This window comes from Herpailurus yagouaroundi, unplaced genomic scaffold, assembly GCF_014898765.1.
Source record: "Herpailurus yagouaroundi ecotype Mexico unplaced genomic scaffold, PumYag 213, whole genome shotgun sequence".
NCBI lineage: Eukaryota > Metazoa > Chordata > Mammalia > Carnivora > Felidae > Herpailurus > Herpailurus yagouaroundi.
Window position 1 is genome coordinate 10,606,205 of NW_024412444.1, and position 14,181 is coordinate 10,620,385.

Consider the following 14,181-nt stretch of genomic DNA (forward strand, 5'->3'; position numbering starts at 1 on the left):
CATGCTCTGTTTCTCTCTCTCTCTTAAAAATAAATAAAAACATTAAAAAAAGAGAGAGAGAGAGAGAGAGAGAGAGACATAAGAGACTTGCCCGGCATTAAGAAAGTACTAAGTGGTATTACCAGGGTCCTAGCTCAGACCACTGTCCTTCCTAAACTCTCAATGGCTCCTCTCTGCCATCCCTCAACATGTCTCTGGATACCATAGAGAGGGTCAGGAGCCAGGAAGAGAGCACAGAAACATAACAAACAGACTCACCAGATCTGGGTTGTAGTCTCCTGCAGCTGGATGGATGAAGGCCATGTACGGGCTGTCCTTGATGTCCTCATCATCACACATGATGTGAACGGCATATTCGCCAGGCTCCTTGGGCCAGTACTTGACATCACATGAGCCATCATTCTGGTCATCATACTCAATCTTTGCCTGGGAGGGGCCTTCGATGGCAAACCCTGGGGGATGGGGTGAGAAGGACCCCTGGTTACATGGTGGAAAGAACCTATTCTATGTTACTACCAACTCACTCCCTCAAACCCAAGTATCAGCCAGAAGACTGAAATCTGTGCCCCTTTCCTACAAAAACAAGCCCACTGAGCCTTTATAAGAGGTGGAAGGGCTGGATTTTATACTATGCTTTTTGTTTTTCTTTTAAACATCATCTAATAAGGAAGGTCAACCAAAACCTTAAATCAATGCCCACCCTTGCCCCACCAAATCCTCTTCCGGGTTTTCATCTGAAGGAAATAATCAAGGATATGTGTAAACAAAGGTACTAAGTATGTGTACTCAGCATTGTGTCTTTAAGAAAACCACAGAAATAACAGGAAAGCCCAATGGTAGACGTATCCATGCAATGGAAGTCCAAAGAAGTCATGGAAAATCAAGACATGGTCTATATTTATCTGAGGCACAAAATACAAAGATTACCCCTAGATATTTTTTGTGGCATATCAATATTTAGGTGTGAATGTACAGAAAAAACGTCTGGAAGGATATGCCAAAAGGTTTAATATCATACCAAAACACTCATTATCCCTCTAGAAGGAAACACTAAAGGTGATTTCTTATTTTTTCTGGTTTGCTTATTTTTACTACCTAAAACACATAGTCACCAAACTATGGCCAGTGGGCCAAACTGACCTAGTACCTGTTTTTGTAAATAAGGCTTTGCTGGAACACAGCCGCATTCCTTCAATTCTATATTTTCTATGGCTGCTTTTGTGCTACAACTGCAGACTTAAACAGTTGCAGCCGGGAGAATACGGCCTACAATACTAAAACATTTGCTATCTGGTTCTTTATAGAGCAGGTTTGCTGACCACTGATCTAAAGTGATTCTATTTACATCAGATATGTATTTAAAATCGGGGTGCCTGGGTGGCTCAGTCAGTTGAGCATCTGACTCTTGACTTTGGCTCGGATCATGATATCACAGTTAGTAGGTTCGAGCCCCACATCGAACTCTGCTCTGACAGTGTAGAACCTGCTTCGGATCATCTCTCTCCCCCTCTTTCTCTCCCCCTATCTCTGCCTCTCTCTCTCTCTCTCAAAATAAATAAGTAAACTAAAAAAAATAATAAAATAAGTAAAATAAAATATACTCTGTTATGCTCCAAAGAATATTTATTCTCCAAATTTCAAATTTCAGCAAAATTTATTCATTCATCTAAACTAAGAATTCAGGCAACAATTACTTGCAGAGTGCCTATTATGTTCCAAGCGCTGTTTCAAGCACAACATCTGTAGAAAACCTCTGTCCTTGGAATTAATGAAGAGGCAGAGGGCAACTTGAAGGGCAAGAGGAAAATGAAAATCCCAATCCCACAGCCGTATCCAGAGCTGGCCATGGATGGTCAGGAGGCAAGGGGGCTAAGGGTAGTGAAGCTTGGAGGAGGACTCAACTCTCAGCCTGACATTGGGACCAGGCCTCATGTAATCTCAGCTTTCCAGAAGCCGCTGGCCAGCTGCTTCCACCTACCCAAAGACCCCACTTCAGAGCCAACGGACTCTACCACGAAGTCTGCCGACCGCCCGACAATCCCACCGTGGAGGCCAGGGCCCCATGCACGAACTTTCTGCATGCCTGCTTCAGGGCCAACTTGAACTTCAAAGGGGCTAAGAGAAAAGGAACAGAAAAAGCATTAAAGAAGAACAAAGAAGAGACTACAAACAGCCATAAGTTGTTTGCACATATTTTTTCCACTCCTTTTACCTACAGTCCCAATGTCTATCTAGCCAACCCCTTCCTCCACACAGGTGCCCCCACGGTCATTGTTATGTCAACAATATAAAGGACTGTGGCTGCCTCGGGGCACTCAGGTGGCCACTGGGTGGGCACTCAAGACACACTGCCTTGCAATATCCTTCTGATCATTCACCCTTGAATGTAGACCTCACCAGACTGTGAGCTCTGGATGGTAAGAGACAGCATACTTCTCTAGATCCTGCTTATAAAGAAGAAAACTAGGTTGAATAGGCTTTATCTCCTGCATGAATGAATACGCTTTAACTTTGATATGGGAGAGTAAAAAAAAGAAAGTTTGCTTAGAGAGGTGCCTGGCTGGCTCAGTCAGTAGAACACGGGGCTCATTTGAGCCCCATGCTGGGGGTAGCGATTGCATAAATAAATAAACTTAAAAAAAAAAGTTTGCTTAGATTCTCAGAACCCTGTAATGCCCAGATATTTCTCAAGGTAAATGGAATTTATTCAGAGTTTAAAGTTGCCCCCAGGAAAGCTGGAAAACACATGAACAGGGGAGGGTAATTGTGATGCCCACAAGACAAAGCTGGAGTCTGCGTCCCTTGGCTCGTGACTGCACTCACGTAGAGAATTTTAATGTAAACCATGGCAGACTTTACCCCCATGGCATTCCTGAACAGAGGCACACATTGAAAGAAAGAGAATCTTAGTTTATATAAGGGTATATAGACACACAGCCCATTTGCTCTCTATTACTGCTCCTTCTGACTTCCCTGCTTCCCCCACCCCCCGCCCTCCACCAGCCCCAAACCACCAGCATTTGATTTAAAGCAAGGCAGCCGAAACCACAGTGACTTTCTGCTGTTTTTGAGAACAGGCCAAATGTCTGTGTGCTGCTATGAGGAAAAAAAAAAGTTTTCAACAAAGCAGATCTCTTTCCCTGGACTGAGCACGCCTCCAGAGAAGACGCAACTCCAGCTGGAGACTCACCTCTTTGGAATGTGGTGTCCCCCCCACGTGATGGCAATGCTGTATTTCCCCGGGGTGCTGGGGTAATACTCAAATGCATAGACTCCATCCAGAAAGCCTTTCTGTTTCACCAGCTCCTCCAGACCCTCTGTGGGAAGAAAGCACACCATCTTTCCAATGCAATTCCAGGCTCAGAACAAGCATCCAAAAGACGAGAGCAGAAAGACAGCAATATCTATAAGACATAAGCCACAGAGGGAAACGAAGTGGGCTGCCTCAGAGTGTGAGACCCTCAAAACCTAGGAGATTAATCCAAGCCTAAAAATAGATCCATTTCTGCCTCAAAGTGTGGGGAAAAGGAAGACTTCCCAGCTAAACGGCATTAGTAGGCTCGCTGAGCTAAAAGAAGGCCACAAGGTCCTGGACCTCCTGGGACTATATTCAGACAAATCTAGTCCTATCTCAATTTTCCTTAACGATCATAGCTAGCTGTCTTAGCCTCTCACAAAACTGAGGAGGGACAGAACCCTTAGGAGTATTTGGCATGAATTTCTGGCATAAATTACTGCCCTCGCACATCTTTTTTCAAAGCTGGACGACAAAAGTGAGAAAGTTCCTGTATGCTCTCCACAAGAGGACAGGTTTTAGATGCTGCACCACAAACTCCAGACTGAGCCATCAGGTAGGAACTTGTTTTATGTTGAGCCCTGAGGTTTGGCTGGGAAAGCCACTTAGTCAAGCGAGAATCCAAGGTCAGAGAAAATGCCTCCTTGGCTCCTGTAGCAACAGGCCAGCAAGGAGGCAGCCCCAGAGTAGGTTGGCTCCAGGTCTGGGCAGTCTAGAACCTTGGCCACCCTTAAAGCACAGCCCTCCTCGTAGCTTGGTGCTCCGAGATCAAATATTAACCTCCTGGAGCTCAGAACACTCCTGCCCCAGCCTGTTGGGAACACAGAGGGTGGGAGAAACCTTGGCATAGGAAGTTCACATTCCCACTGAGGGCTGCTACACCTGCAGCCAGCAATGGAGAGCTGCTTATCTGTGGCAGGGGAAAACACAAGCAGAGCAGACACCTGACCTTGTGTCTGCAGTCTCCCTCCCCAAAAAGGGAGGAAGAATGAGTTGCAGAGTGCAACCCACCCCTCCATGAACAGCAGTTATCTACAAAGAAAACTTAATCTTAGGGGAATTTTATTCTCCTTCTATAAGCACTGATCATAGTAATTAGGTACTTGGCATAATTTCATCATCTATAAAATGTAACCTGTAGTGGGAAAATTACTGGCTTTAGAGACTGTGCTTGAATTCCAGCCCAGATGCTTATGAGCTGTGTGACCTTGGGCAAGACCCTTTCTCTCGAGCCTAGGTTTCCTCAAATAAAAAATAAGCCACTTCAGGTTGTCATTCCAAGGAGAGCACTTCTCAAACTCTATTGCATCACTGCTTTTTCTTTTCCCAGAAGCCTTAATATGTGAGGCGGTCAAGCTACCACTGTTCCCACCTGTATCCAGGGTAGACGTAACTAATCAACCAATCCCCATGGAGCCCAGATTGCCTCAACTCTTTGACATAGCTCTCTGGGATCAATCAAAACTGGCTGTGGGATGAAATCCATATGCTATGGCTGCAAAGCCAGCCAAAGTCACACCTGAGATGAGGAAACAAAGCAGCACTTACTAGGACCCTTCACAGTCACACCGAGTTCTCCGCTTCCAGCAGCTTTGGTATCAACCTTGAAGTCTGCAGTCTCCCGGATGCGGATGCCTTTGGGCTGCAGGCCTCGGCCACTGGCCCGGCAGGCGTTTGGACTACAGGCTGCAAACACAGTTTTGACATCAATTCAACCTTTCATTCGCTAGAGCTGAGCAAGCCAAGGTAACTTGGAGCCACCCGCCAAGAAAATGTTTGCTCTGCACAGAGCGCCTGCAGCAGTTGCCTGAGGCCAAGGGTCCCGTTCAGGGAACACACCAGGCTAGCAAATAAGGACACAACATAACTTTGTCCAGCCACACCGTAGAGAGACAGTAGGGGCGTGGGGGCGGGGGGGCAGTTACTTTGGCACAGAAAGAAGGAGAAGCACAGCATGCATTTGCTGAGCTCCTGGAACCCGCTGAATCCTGGCATTTATCCTCTTGGTAGTGAAGGAGAGTTAAATCTCATTGCCATACTCAAGGGCCCAGTAATTGGGAAGACCAAACTTTTTCAAGTCTATTTGAAAAATGTAGCACTTGAAAACATCTGACCACGTTCCCAACTTCAGATCAGCCATTTCTAAAAGTCGAAATGTGATCGTCTTCCGCATGAAGAGCCAGAGGACAGCTCAAAAAGAGACCCATTCAACCCCACCCTGGCCATGGCAGACAAATATTTTAGTGCTGTCACCAGGTAATCAGAATGTGGGTGGCTATAAATGCAACAATTAGCAGTAAACGCCACTCTCCATTTGATTTCTGGATCTAGTTTAAAAAACCTGAAGTCAGAAGTCTAAAAATTAAGGACCAAGGTAGTTTCTGGTACTTCTTACATGACAGGCCCACAAAACTACTGTCCCATGGTTGATAAAATGCATCCTTGTACCCTAGGAATTCTTTGCCAACTTGGGCAACTCTTTTATGTACAGAAAAGAGAAAGCAATGGGCAAAATGTCACGTTGTTTATTAAGTAGCTTTTCCTTTCCAAATCTGACACTGCACGTTCGGTAGTTCTCTATATGCTAGAAGTGAGATCATAGACTCCAGAGGATGAAACTCTTTACTGCATAGAAGGAAGAGAATTCCTCCTCTGGCGCCTCCACCTTGCAATGTTCTCAGCTGGCTATTTGGCAAACAACTGCTTCCCGAAAAGATATACTCATATCCTAGGAGTTGGAGATTATTTTAGCTGGTTCATGGATGAACATAAGTTTTATGGCCACACTTTATGGCAAGCGACACTGGTTTTCCATTGTGAAAATGGCATGAAGATTCTTTTTTTATATGAAATCAGTTAAGTAGTGGAAAGGTGAGTACATCAAAAGAAAAACTCTATCAATTAAATACTAAATAGTACAAGTGATGGATGGATATGCAAGGTGAAAAATGTAGTCCACAAGTGAGAGGGAATCAGAAAACAATATTAGAACAGGAAAGCTGTTAAAAATTCTTTCCTGCATATGTCAAAGAGACTTTTATTTATGAATATGTCGGTCTTGTTTTTTTTCCTTTGTCAAAAGGAGAAAAGTCGGTCATACCAGAAATAAGTCACAACAGGATGACAGGACTTCCCTCGGAGGGTTTTTATGTGTCTTAAAAAAAACAACCAAACACTCATGGAAATTCTGAACATGGGTAATAGTCTCAACATCAAAAGGGTAACTGCTCAGTTCATATAAACACTAAATGGAGCTAAAGAGTTTGAAAGAAACCACCAGGTCCTCCACCATGTTGAGATGTCTTAGACATGTTTCAGTGTACCTAGAGAGCAGGTTTGGGGTCCAGCTAGACAAGTAACATTGACCCCCACACTGTCACGTCTTGAGGTCACAAACAGCACAGGCCCAGCTAGTGTGTGCAGGCAGCACAGGGAACTGGCATGGAAGTCCCATTCGACCAGCCCTTACCCAGCAAGATGCCTCTGGCCCAGTGCTCTCAGTTAGGAAGCCAACAGCTTCGGGGTCCAGGCTGACCCAGAGGTAGGATTCAGAGAAGAAGCCAGTTCTACGGATGCAGATGCAGAGGACAGAACAGGGAAAGGCAAGTATTGGTTAGAAAAGGCAACAGAGTTGGAAAACAAAACAAAACAAAAGAACAACAAAGTCAGAAGGAAAGGGATCTGACGTTAGAGAAAAAAGCATGCTCTGGCTGCAGAAGGGGTTTAGCAGCATGGGTAAGGGGTCAAAAGAGACCTGAGTTCTACTTCTACTGATGCCTAGTCCGTACTCACTGATACTTTATGTTATCCAAACCTCAGTGTCTCCACCTGAAAACTGGAGATAATTTTAGCACCTGAAACACACCGGTTGGTGTGATGATTAGATGCAGTCATGCTAAGTGCCTGACGGCCAGTAAAGGCCAAGCAGTGGAGGCCACAGGGCACCAGCAGTGCCACAGGTGCCAACCTCAGCCACAGACACCAACTGCCCAAATGGCCTCAGTCCTGCATCTCTCAGTGACGACCCTCTGACACGAGTGTTTTGGGGAGGACTGAATGCGTTAATACAAGTGAAGCACTTAGGTCAGCGCACAGCTCACAATAAGATGTTCATATTAATATCTTGAGGACAAAGCAAGCCACTTCCCACCAAAGGGGACCTGGCAGAAAGGGGACAGGTGCGAGTCCAGTGTGGCCCCCACTATACCCCTGGCCTCGGAGCCCAGCTGTGCACACCGTCAGCCTCAATGCCAGAAGCAGATATATTTGGCCACCTCAGCACTCACCTTCCCCAACCTGTACAACGAAGGGACTCTTGGGAATGGTGTCCCCAGCAAAGGAGACCTTGACCACATGGGGGCCAGGCTGTACTGGTTTGTACACACATCTATACACCTGGTTTCCTTTGTCTTCCACCAGTAATTCCACAGTGTTCTTCCCCTGGGGATCCTCCACTTCAACACCAATGTCACCCACACCGGCACCTAGGAGAGAACAAGCATTCTGTGAGCCCAGGTCACCCTGTCAGAACACTCACTGTGGATGAGCTCAGGTACAAGATGGAGACCGAAGGAGACAGGTACTCTGAAGGTCAAAGTCCACGCCAAGATGCAAACAACTGTTTTCTGGTTGGGGGAGGAGGGTCATAAACTTTCCTTTTCTCCCATTCCATATTTTCTAAGTTTTCTACACTGAAAAGAAAGTGATGTTCTAAGAATCGTGTCTTATCCTCCCCACCTTATCCTTATTCCTCCCCACCAGCCCCCACCCTGGCCTTGCATAGAATTTGGTCTAGCAGATGATTCTCAAAACTTAGTTTCTTTGCAACGGTTATTCAAGTCAGAAATGTGTGCAGAAGTTACCTGATAATTAATAACTAAAGTCAAGCTTGAGTGTAAGATCTTAAAGAAGAAAAGCTGGTTTAGTAAAATCTATAAATACATGGGGCACCTGGGTGGCTCAGTCGGTTGAGTGTTCGACTTCAGCTCAGGTCATGATCTCATAGTTCATGAATTCGAGCCCCACATTGGGCCCTGTGCGGACAGCTTGCTCAGAGCCTGGAGCCTGCTTCAGATTCTGTGTCTCCCTCTCTCTCTGCCCCTCCTCTGCTCACTCTCTGTCTCTCTCTGTCTCTCAAAAATAAATAAATGTAAAAAAATTTTTTTAGGAAAATCTATAAACATAACCAACACACTTGGAAAAAGGCACTTTTGTTGTTGGTTGTTTGAAAAGACAAAAGGTCAGGCATCCCAAACCTTTGGGGCTCCTGAGAATCATCTCAGGCTCCAGAAGAAAGCCTGGTCCACAATACCTGCTGTGTAGATGTCAAAGTAGGTGGGCTTATTGGCGATGTTTCCAGCAGTTTCCAAGCCTGGGCCTTTGGCAGTGACTTTACTGGCATCTCCCTGCGCCTTGTCAACATTCACTTCAAATGGGCTCTTAGAGATGTGCTGTCCTGCAAAGAGGACTGTAACCTGCGGGTGACAGATAGATGAGATATAGTCACTTCTCCCTGCCCAGGGAGACCACCATATGAAGCTACATGCATTAACAATCTTTTCTTCCATCCTCCTAACTATACATACAAAGGTGGCTGGAACCAGAGGCCCTGGTTAAACAACTTGAATGGGACTCCCACCTGGCTCCATTGGCCACAAGGCTGGGCCTAGGACATCATGCTTTCAGCAAACTAAAAATGCTTACATCAGTTATGGCTAGCCAATATAATAGGATATGAACAAATACTTACCCTTGAAGGCAGCTGCAGAAGGGGCCACTGACCCCCCTAGTGGTACAAGGTATAGTTCCAGGATTTCAAACCCAGAGTCAAAATATTTTTCATGGAACCAAAAATCATTCTCAGATACATAAATTTGAGACACAGTATAGGTTTTCATTTAAAATTTGAGTTGGGGGCGCCTGGATGGTTCAGTCAGTTGGGTGTCCGACTTTAGCTCAGGTCATGATCTCACAGCTCGTGGGTTCGAGCCCCGAATCAGGCTCTGTGCTGACAGCTCAGAGCCTGAAGCCTGCTTCAGATTCTGTGTCTCCTCTCTCTCTGCCCCTCCCTGCTCATGCTCTGTGTCTCTCTCTTCTCTCAAAAATAAATAAACATTAAAAAAAATTTTTTAAGTAAAAATAAAAAATAAAATAAAATTTGAGTTGGAGCTCTCATCTTTTAAATTTGAAGGGGCATGGAGTTGGGTTTCATATGAATTGACAGAATTAATTACATCATAAATGCTCCCTTCAAGATTTTTTTTCTCCTAAATTTGTGATATCCTAAAGGTGTAAGAAAAAGCTATAGCCATGATTCCAGGTGAATTCACTAACAACCAAGGTAGTATGTATGGTCCAGGTCTCAAAATATTAGCATGGTACACAGGGATAGGCCCATGTGTGCTGTTGAAGGCTTTCTTCCAAGGAAAGGCACACTCTTGGGTCACCCTACTCTCTTGCAAGGCTCCCTTGGCTCCTGTCCTATAGCCAACTGGACACCCACTCAAATAGAACTCAAAATGTTGTTGAGACGAAGAACCTGGGGACCAGACCCCCAGCATTTTTCCAGGTGCATGACTGGGACACTGGCTTTGACTATATTCAACTGGCCTTCTCCACACTTAGGCCCCAATACTTATAGATGCTCTGGAGCACCCCAAAGAGGAGTACTTAAGGAAGCATTAAAGATAAAGAACCCACAGCTTAGCATCTATACTCCAGGCATGCAGCTACAACCACTTGTCACCCAGATGGAGTTTAAAAAATCTTAAGACATTGCAAAGAACCTAGTAGAATTCAACCTTCCTAAGAGACACATATTGAAACAAGGAAGAGCAGTCAAAGCAACAGCCAGAACACCTCATCTTACTTTGTGCAGCCCGGTGACCTTGGGCAGATACTCCACAGAGTATGTCTTGTTCTTGTCACTGTCTGGAGTCACTTGTGCCTAGGACAGAAAATGAGCAATAGTTAGAGAAGGTGATGGGTGTCAGTAAAAGTATGCTATGACAGCCAAGGCCCTGCCACAAGGTGCCAGGTGAAGACCCTGTCCTGGTGATTTCCTGCACCATCACTTCTAAAGGATGCCCCAGGAAAGAAGCAGCCTAAAGTCACAGAAACAAGGTCATGTAGCACAAATGTATACCCAAGTCCTAACTCTCCACTGTCTCAGGGCTGGAACTCAATAGATGAGAGGGACCATAAAGCGAGTAACTTAAACCTTTATTGGTCCAGTAATTATTAAGAGTTTATGGGGGCGCCTGGGTGGCTCATTTGGTTAAGCATCCAACTTTGGCTCAGGGCATGGTCTCCTAGTTTGTGGGCTCAAGCTTCGCATCAGGCTCTGTGCTGACAGCTTGGAGCCTGGAGCCTGCTTTAGATTCTGTCTCCCTCTCTCTCTGACCCTCCCCTACCCACACTCTGTGTCTGTCTTTCTCTTGGTCTCTCTCTCTCTCTCTCTCTCTCTCTCAAAAATAAATAAACATTAAAAAAAGAAAAAAAGTTTATGAAATGCCAGGCCTAGTGTCAGATACCAAAAATAAATCAGGCACAGTCCCTGCGTCAGTGGGAGAAACAGACAATATACCAGTAAGTGTAGAATTTCAGATGGTGCTAAGCACCAGGAATAAAATCCAGTGTTATGAAGATAAATAGAAGGAACAGTATGGGCAAAGGCCCAGAGGTAGGAACCAAGGATAGTCAGTCTCAGAAGAGAGTAAAGCAACAGTATGTGGCTGTATTGTACTGCATCAGTATTGTTGTTATTCTGGTCTTGAGCATCTGAAACTTCATTTTACAAGGCCTTTGCTAAATACAAAGTATCCCTTATTTTATTAAACACTGTGTCCTTGGGTATTGATTTCTATTATGTTTCAAGGCATAGTCCTGGGACAATTACTCTGACTGCTCTAAGCCACAGGATCCTCTTAGAAAATGAACGCACGGTCCCTGGCCCTGTCACAGCCCCAAAGGTTCCATGGAGTGGCAGCGTCTTCCAACATACCTCCTCTTTGTTCCCTTCTGGGTCCTCAACAAACACCATCACGTCTCCTTGCCCGGCACTGATGGTGTCCACAGTGAACTTGGCTGGCTGCTTTACCATGTTTCCAGTAGGCTCGATTCCTGTCAGGTTTACAGAAGCACATTACAAGTTAGGTGGGGGCCTTGACATAGGCCATCACCCACAGTGTTCCCTTGTTCTGTTCCTTCTGGGGGAACTGAGAGATGGGACCCAAGCCTGTAGCTACCATACGAGAACATCTGTGACAAGGATTATCAAACAGGTCAAAAGCCCTAATTTTGTCCTTGTTATTTAAGTGATATCCAATTCTGAAATATTGAGAGAAATTCAGTAGAAGTCTCTACAACTATGAAAAATGAACATAGTAACTACCAGTGGGGTTTGCCCTGAGGGAGGTGACACGGGGGAAGGAGGAATGAGGTATGGGAGAAGAGCTCATTTTTCACTAAAGACAATTCTGTATTGCTTGAAAGGCTTAAAAATTGCATTCAATCATTATTTTTTTAAATAAACTATTTATTTTGAGATGACTGAGCAAAATAATTTGAGATACCCACCTGCAGGTGAAAGAAATAATACCTTTTATCCAGTTCCCCAAATGTTACATTGTACAAAACTCTACTACAGTATCACAAGAGTCCTGAGCTTGACACAGTCAAGACAGAGAACATCTCCATCCCCACAGGGATCCTTCATGTTGCTGCCCTCTCATCGCCATACCCACTCCCTTCCCACCCCACCCTCTTCCCACCCTAACAACCACTAATCTGTTCTCTATCTCTATAATTTTATCATTTCTAGAATGTTATATAAATGGAATCACACATCATGTAACCTTTTGGGGTTGGCTTTTTCTACTAAGCATGATTTTCTGTAGATTCATCCAGGTTGGTGCCTGTATCAATGGTTTGTTCTTTTATTGCTGAGTTATATTCCATGATATGAATGTACCACCATTTGTTTAACCATCTACCCACTGAAGGACATTTGGGTTGTTTCCAGTGGTCTATTGCTGATAAAGCTGCTATAAACATTAGTGTACAGGGTTGTATATGAACACAGGCTTTCATTCCTCTGGGATAAATGCCAAGGAGTGCAATTGCTGGGTTGTATAGTAGTTACAAGTTTAGTTCTTTTTAAGAAACTGCCCCCACTGTGTTCTAGAGTGGTTGCATCATTTTACATTCCCACCAGCAATGGATGAGTGCTCTAGATCTGCTTTCTCTGCATCTTTGCCAGCATCTGGTATTATCATTACTTTCTATTTTAGCCACTTTGATAGATGTGTAATGGTTTTAGTTTGCATTTCTCTTATGGCCAATGATACTGACCATCTTTTCATGTGCTTCTTTCCCATTTGTACACACCCTTCAGTGAAATGTCTGTTCACATCTTTCGCCCATTTAGTAATTGGATTCTGTTTACGACTGAGTTTTGAGAGTTCCTTCTTTATTCTAGATACTAGGTCTTTGTTGGATATGTGGCTCCCAAATATTTTCTCCTGGCCTTAAGTTTGTCTTCTTGTTCTCTTAACTACAAAAAGGTTTAAATTGTTCTAAAAAGTTTTTAAAGTGGGGCACCTGTGTGGCTCAGTTAAGTATCTGACTTTGGAACAGGTCATAATTTGATAGTTCATGAGTACAAGCCCCACATCAAGTGAGCTCAAGCCCCACTTTGGGTGAGCTCAAGCTCTGCTTCAGGCTCTGTGCTAACAGTGCAGAGCCTGCATGGGCTTCTCTCTCTCTCTCTCTCTCTCTCTCTCTCTGCCCCTTGTTCACTCACTCTCTCTTTCTCTAGGAAATAATAAAATAAAATAATCTAAATAATAAATAAATAGTTTTTAAAAGTAAAGTCCAATCATTGTCTCCACAGCATTTTGAGTTCTGTTTGAGATGGTCTAGGTGGCCTGCAGGGTGGAGGCTAAGGGCACTTGTCTTGCAAGAGAGTGGAGTCATCCAGGAGTGTGCCTTCACTGTAAGAAAGCTTCAGCAACACAGTCCAATCTTCATGTGCCATGCCAAGACTTCAAGGCACAGGCCACACTTCATGACATTTTTTATGTTCTTAATTTTGGTGAAGTCCAACATATTATATTTTCCCTTTTATGGGAAGGCACAGCACCTGACAGGGCTGGATCCCAGCTGAGATCATGACCTGAGTCAGACACTCAACTGAGACACCCAGGCACTCCTTTCTGAGTTCTTATCATGGATGCCTGTTGAATGTTGTCAAATGCTTTTTCTGTATCAATTGATGTGACCCTGTGATTTTCCTTCTTTATGGCCTGTTACGGTAGTAGATTTTTTATTTGATGTTTATTTATTTTGAGAGAGAGAGGGAGAAAGCATGCGTGCATGCACCTGCTTGAACAGAGAGAGTGATGGAGAGAGAGGGAGAGACAGAATCCCAAGCAGGCTCTGTGATGTCAGTGCAGAGCCCAACTCAGGGCTTGATCTCACGAACCGTGAGATCATGACCTGAGCTAAAATCAAGAGTCAGATGCTTAACCATCTGAGCCACCCAGGTGCCCTGGTAGTAGATTGTTTTGACTGATTTTCTACTCGTGTGCCAGCCTTGCATCCCTGGAACAAACTCTGCTTGATCATGCTGAATAATTATTATCATATATTGCTAACTATTTGCTAATATTCTGTCATACACCTTTAAAAAAAAGATTGTATTTATTAACCCCAAAGTCATTCCACTTTGCTATTTTCTGCCTTGGGTTCTAGCAGCCTGCTCAATATTTTAAAAATATTTGTAAGATCTACCAACTGCTATTGCTCATTATGTTTTGGGCTTCCGATGATATTAAGGGGTGCTTTGGTGGCTCAGTTGGCTAAGTGTCCAACTTTGGCTCTGGTCA

The 14,181-nt window shown here is 44.4% G+C and overlaps 1 protein-coding gene and 1 long non-coding RNA gene across 8 annotated transcripts in view; one reads left to right on the forward strand and one right to left on the reverse strand.

The window, feature by feature from the left end:
• FLNB (filamin B) overlaps positions 1–14,181 on the reverse strand; it is a 142,987-nt gene that overhangs the window by 61,348 nt on the left and 67,458 nt on the right. For all 7 annotated transcript variants that reach the window (XM_040454656.1, XM_040454658.1, XM_040454657.1 and 4 more), the window contains exons 5-12: positions 11,298–11,416; positions 10,164–10,241; positions 8,607–8,769; positions 7,582–7,779; positions 4,844–4,981; positions 3,191–3,317; positions 1,979–2,115; positions 259–452 (exon numbers count right to left, since the gene is read on the reverse strand). In XM_040454656.1, coding sequence (XP_040310590.1) covers positions 259–452; positions 1,979–2,115; positions 3,191–3,317; positions 4,844–4,981; positions 7,582–7,779; positions 8,607–8,769; positions 10,164–10,241; positions 11,298–11,416 — 1,154 coding nt within the window. The remainder of the gene's footprint in view (positions 1–258; positions 453–1,978; positions 2,116–3,190; positions 3,318–4,843; positions 4,982–7,581; positions 7,780–8,606; positions 8,770–10,163; positions 10,242–11,297; positions 11,417–14,181) is intronic.
• On the forward strand, positions 2,309–8,012 carry LOC121016806 (uncharacterized). Its single transcript, XR_005784472.1, has 2 exons — positions 2,309–2,417; positions 7,715–8,012. It is a non-coding gene; the product is annotated as an uncharacterized LOC121016806 (long non-coding RNA).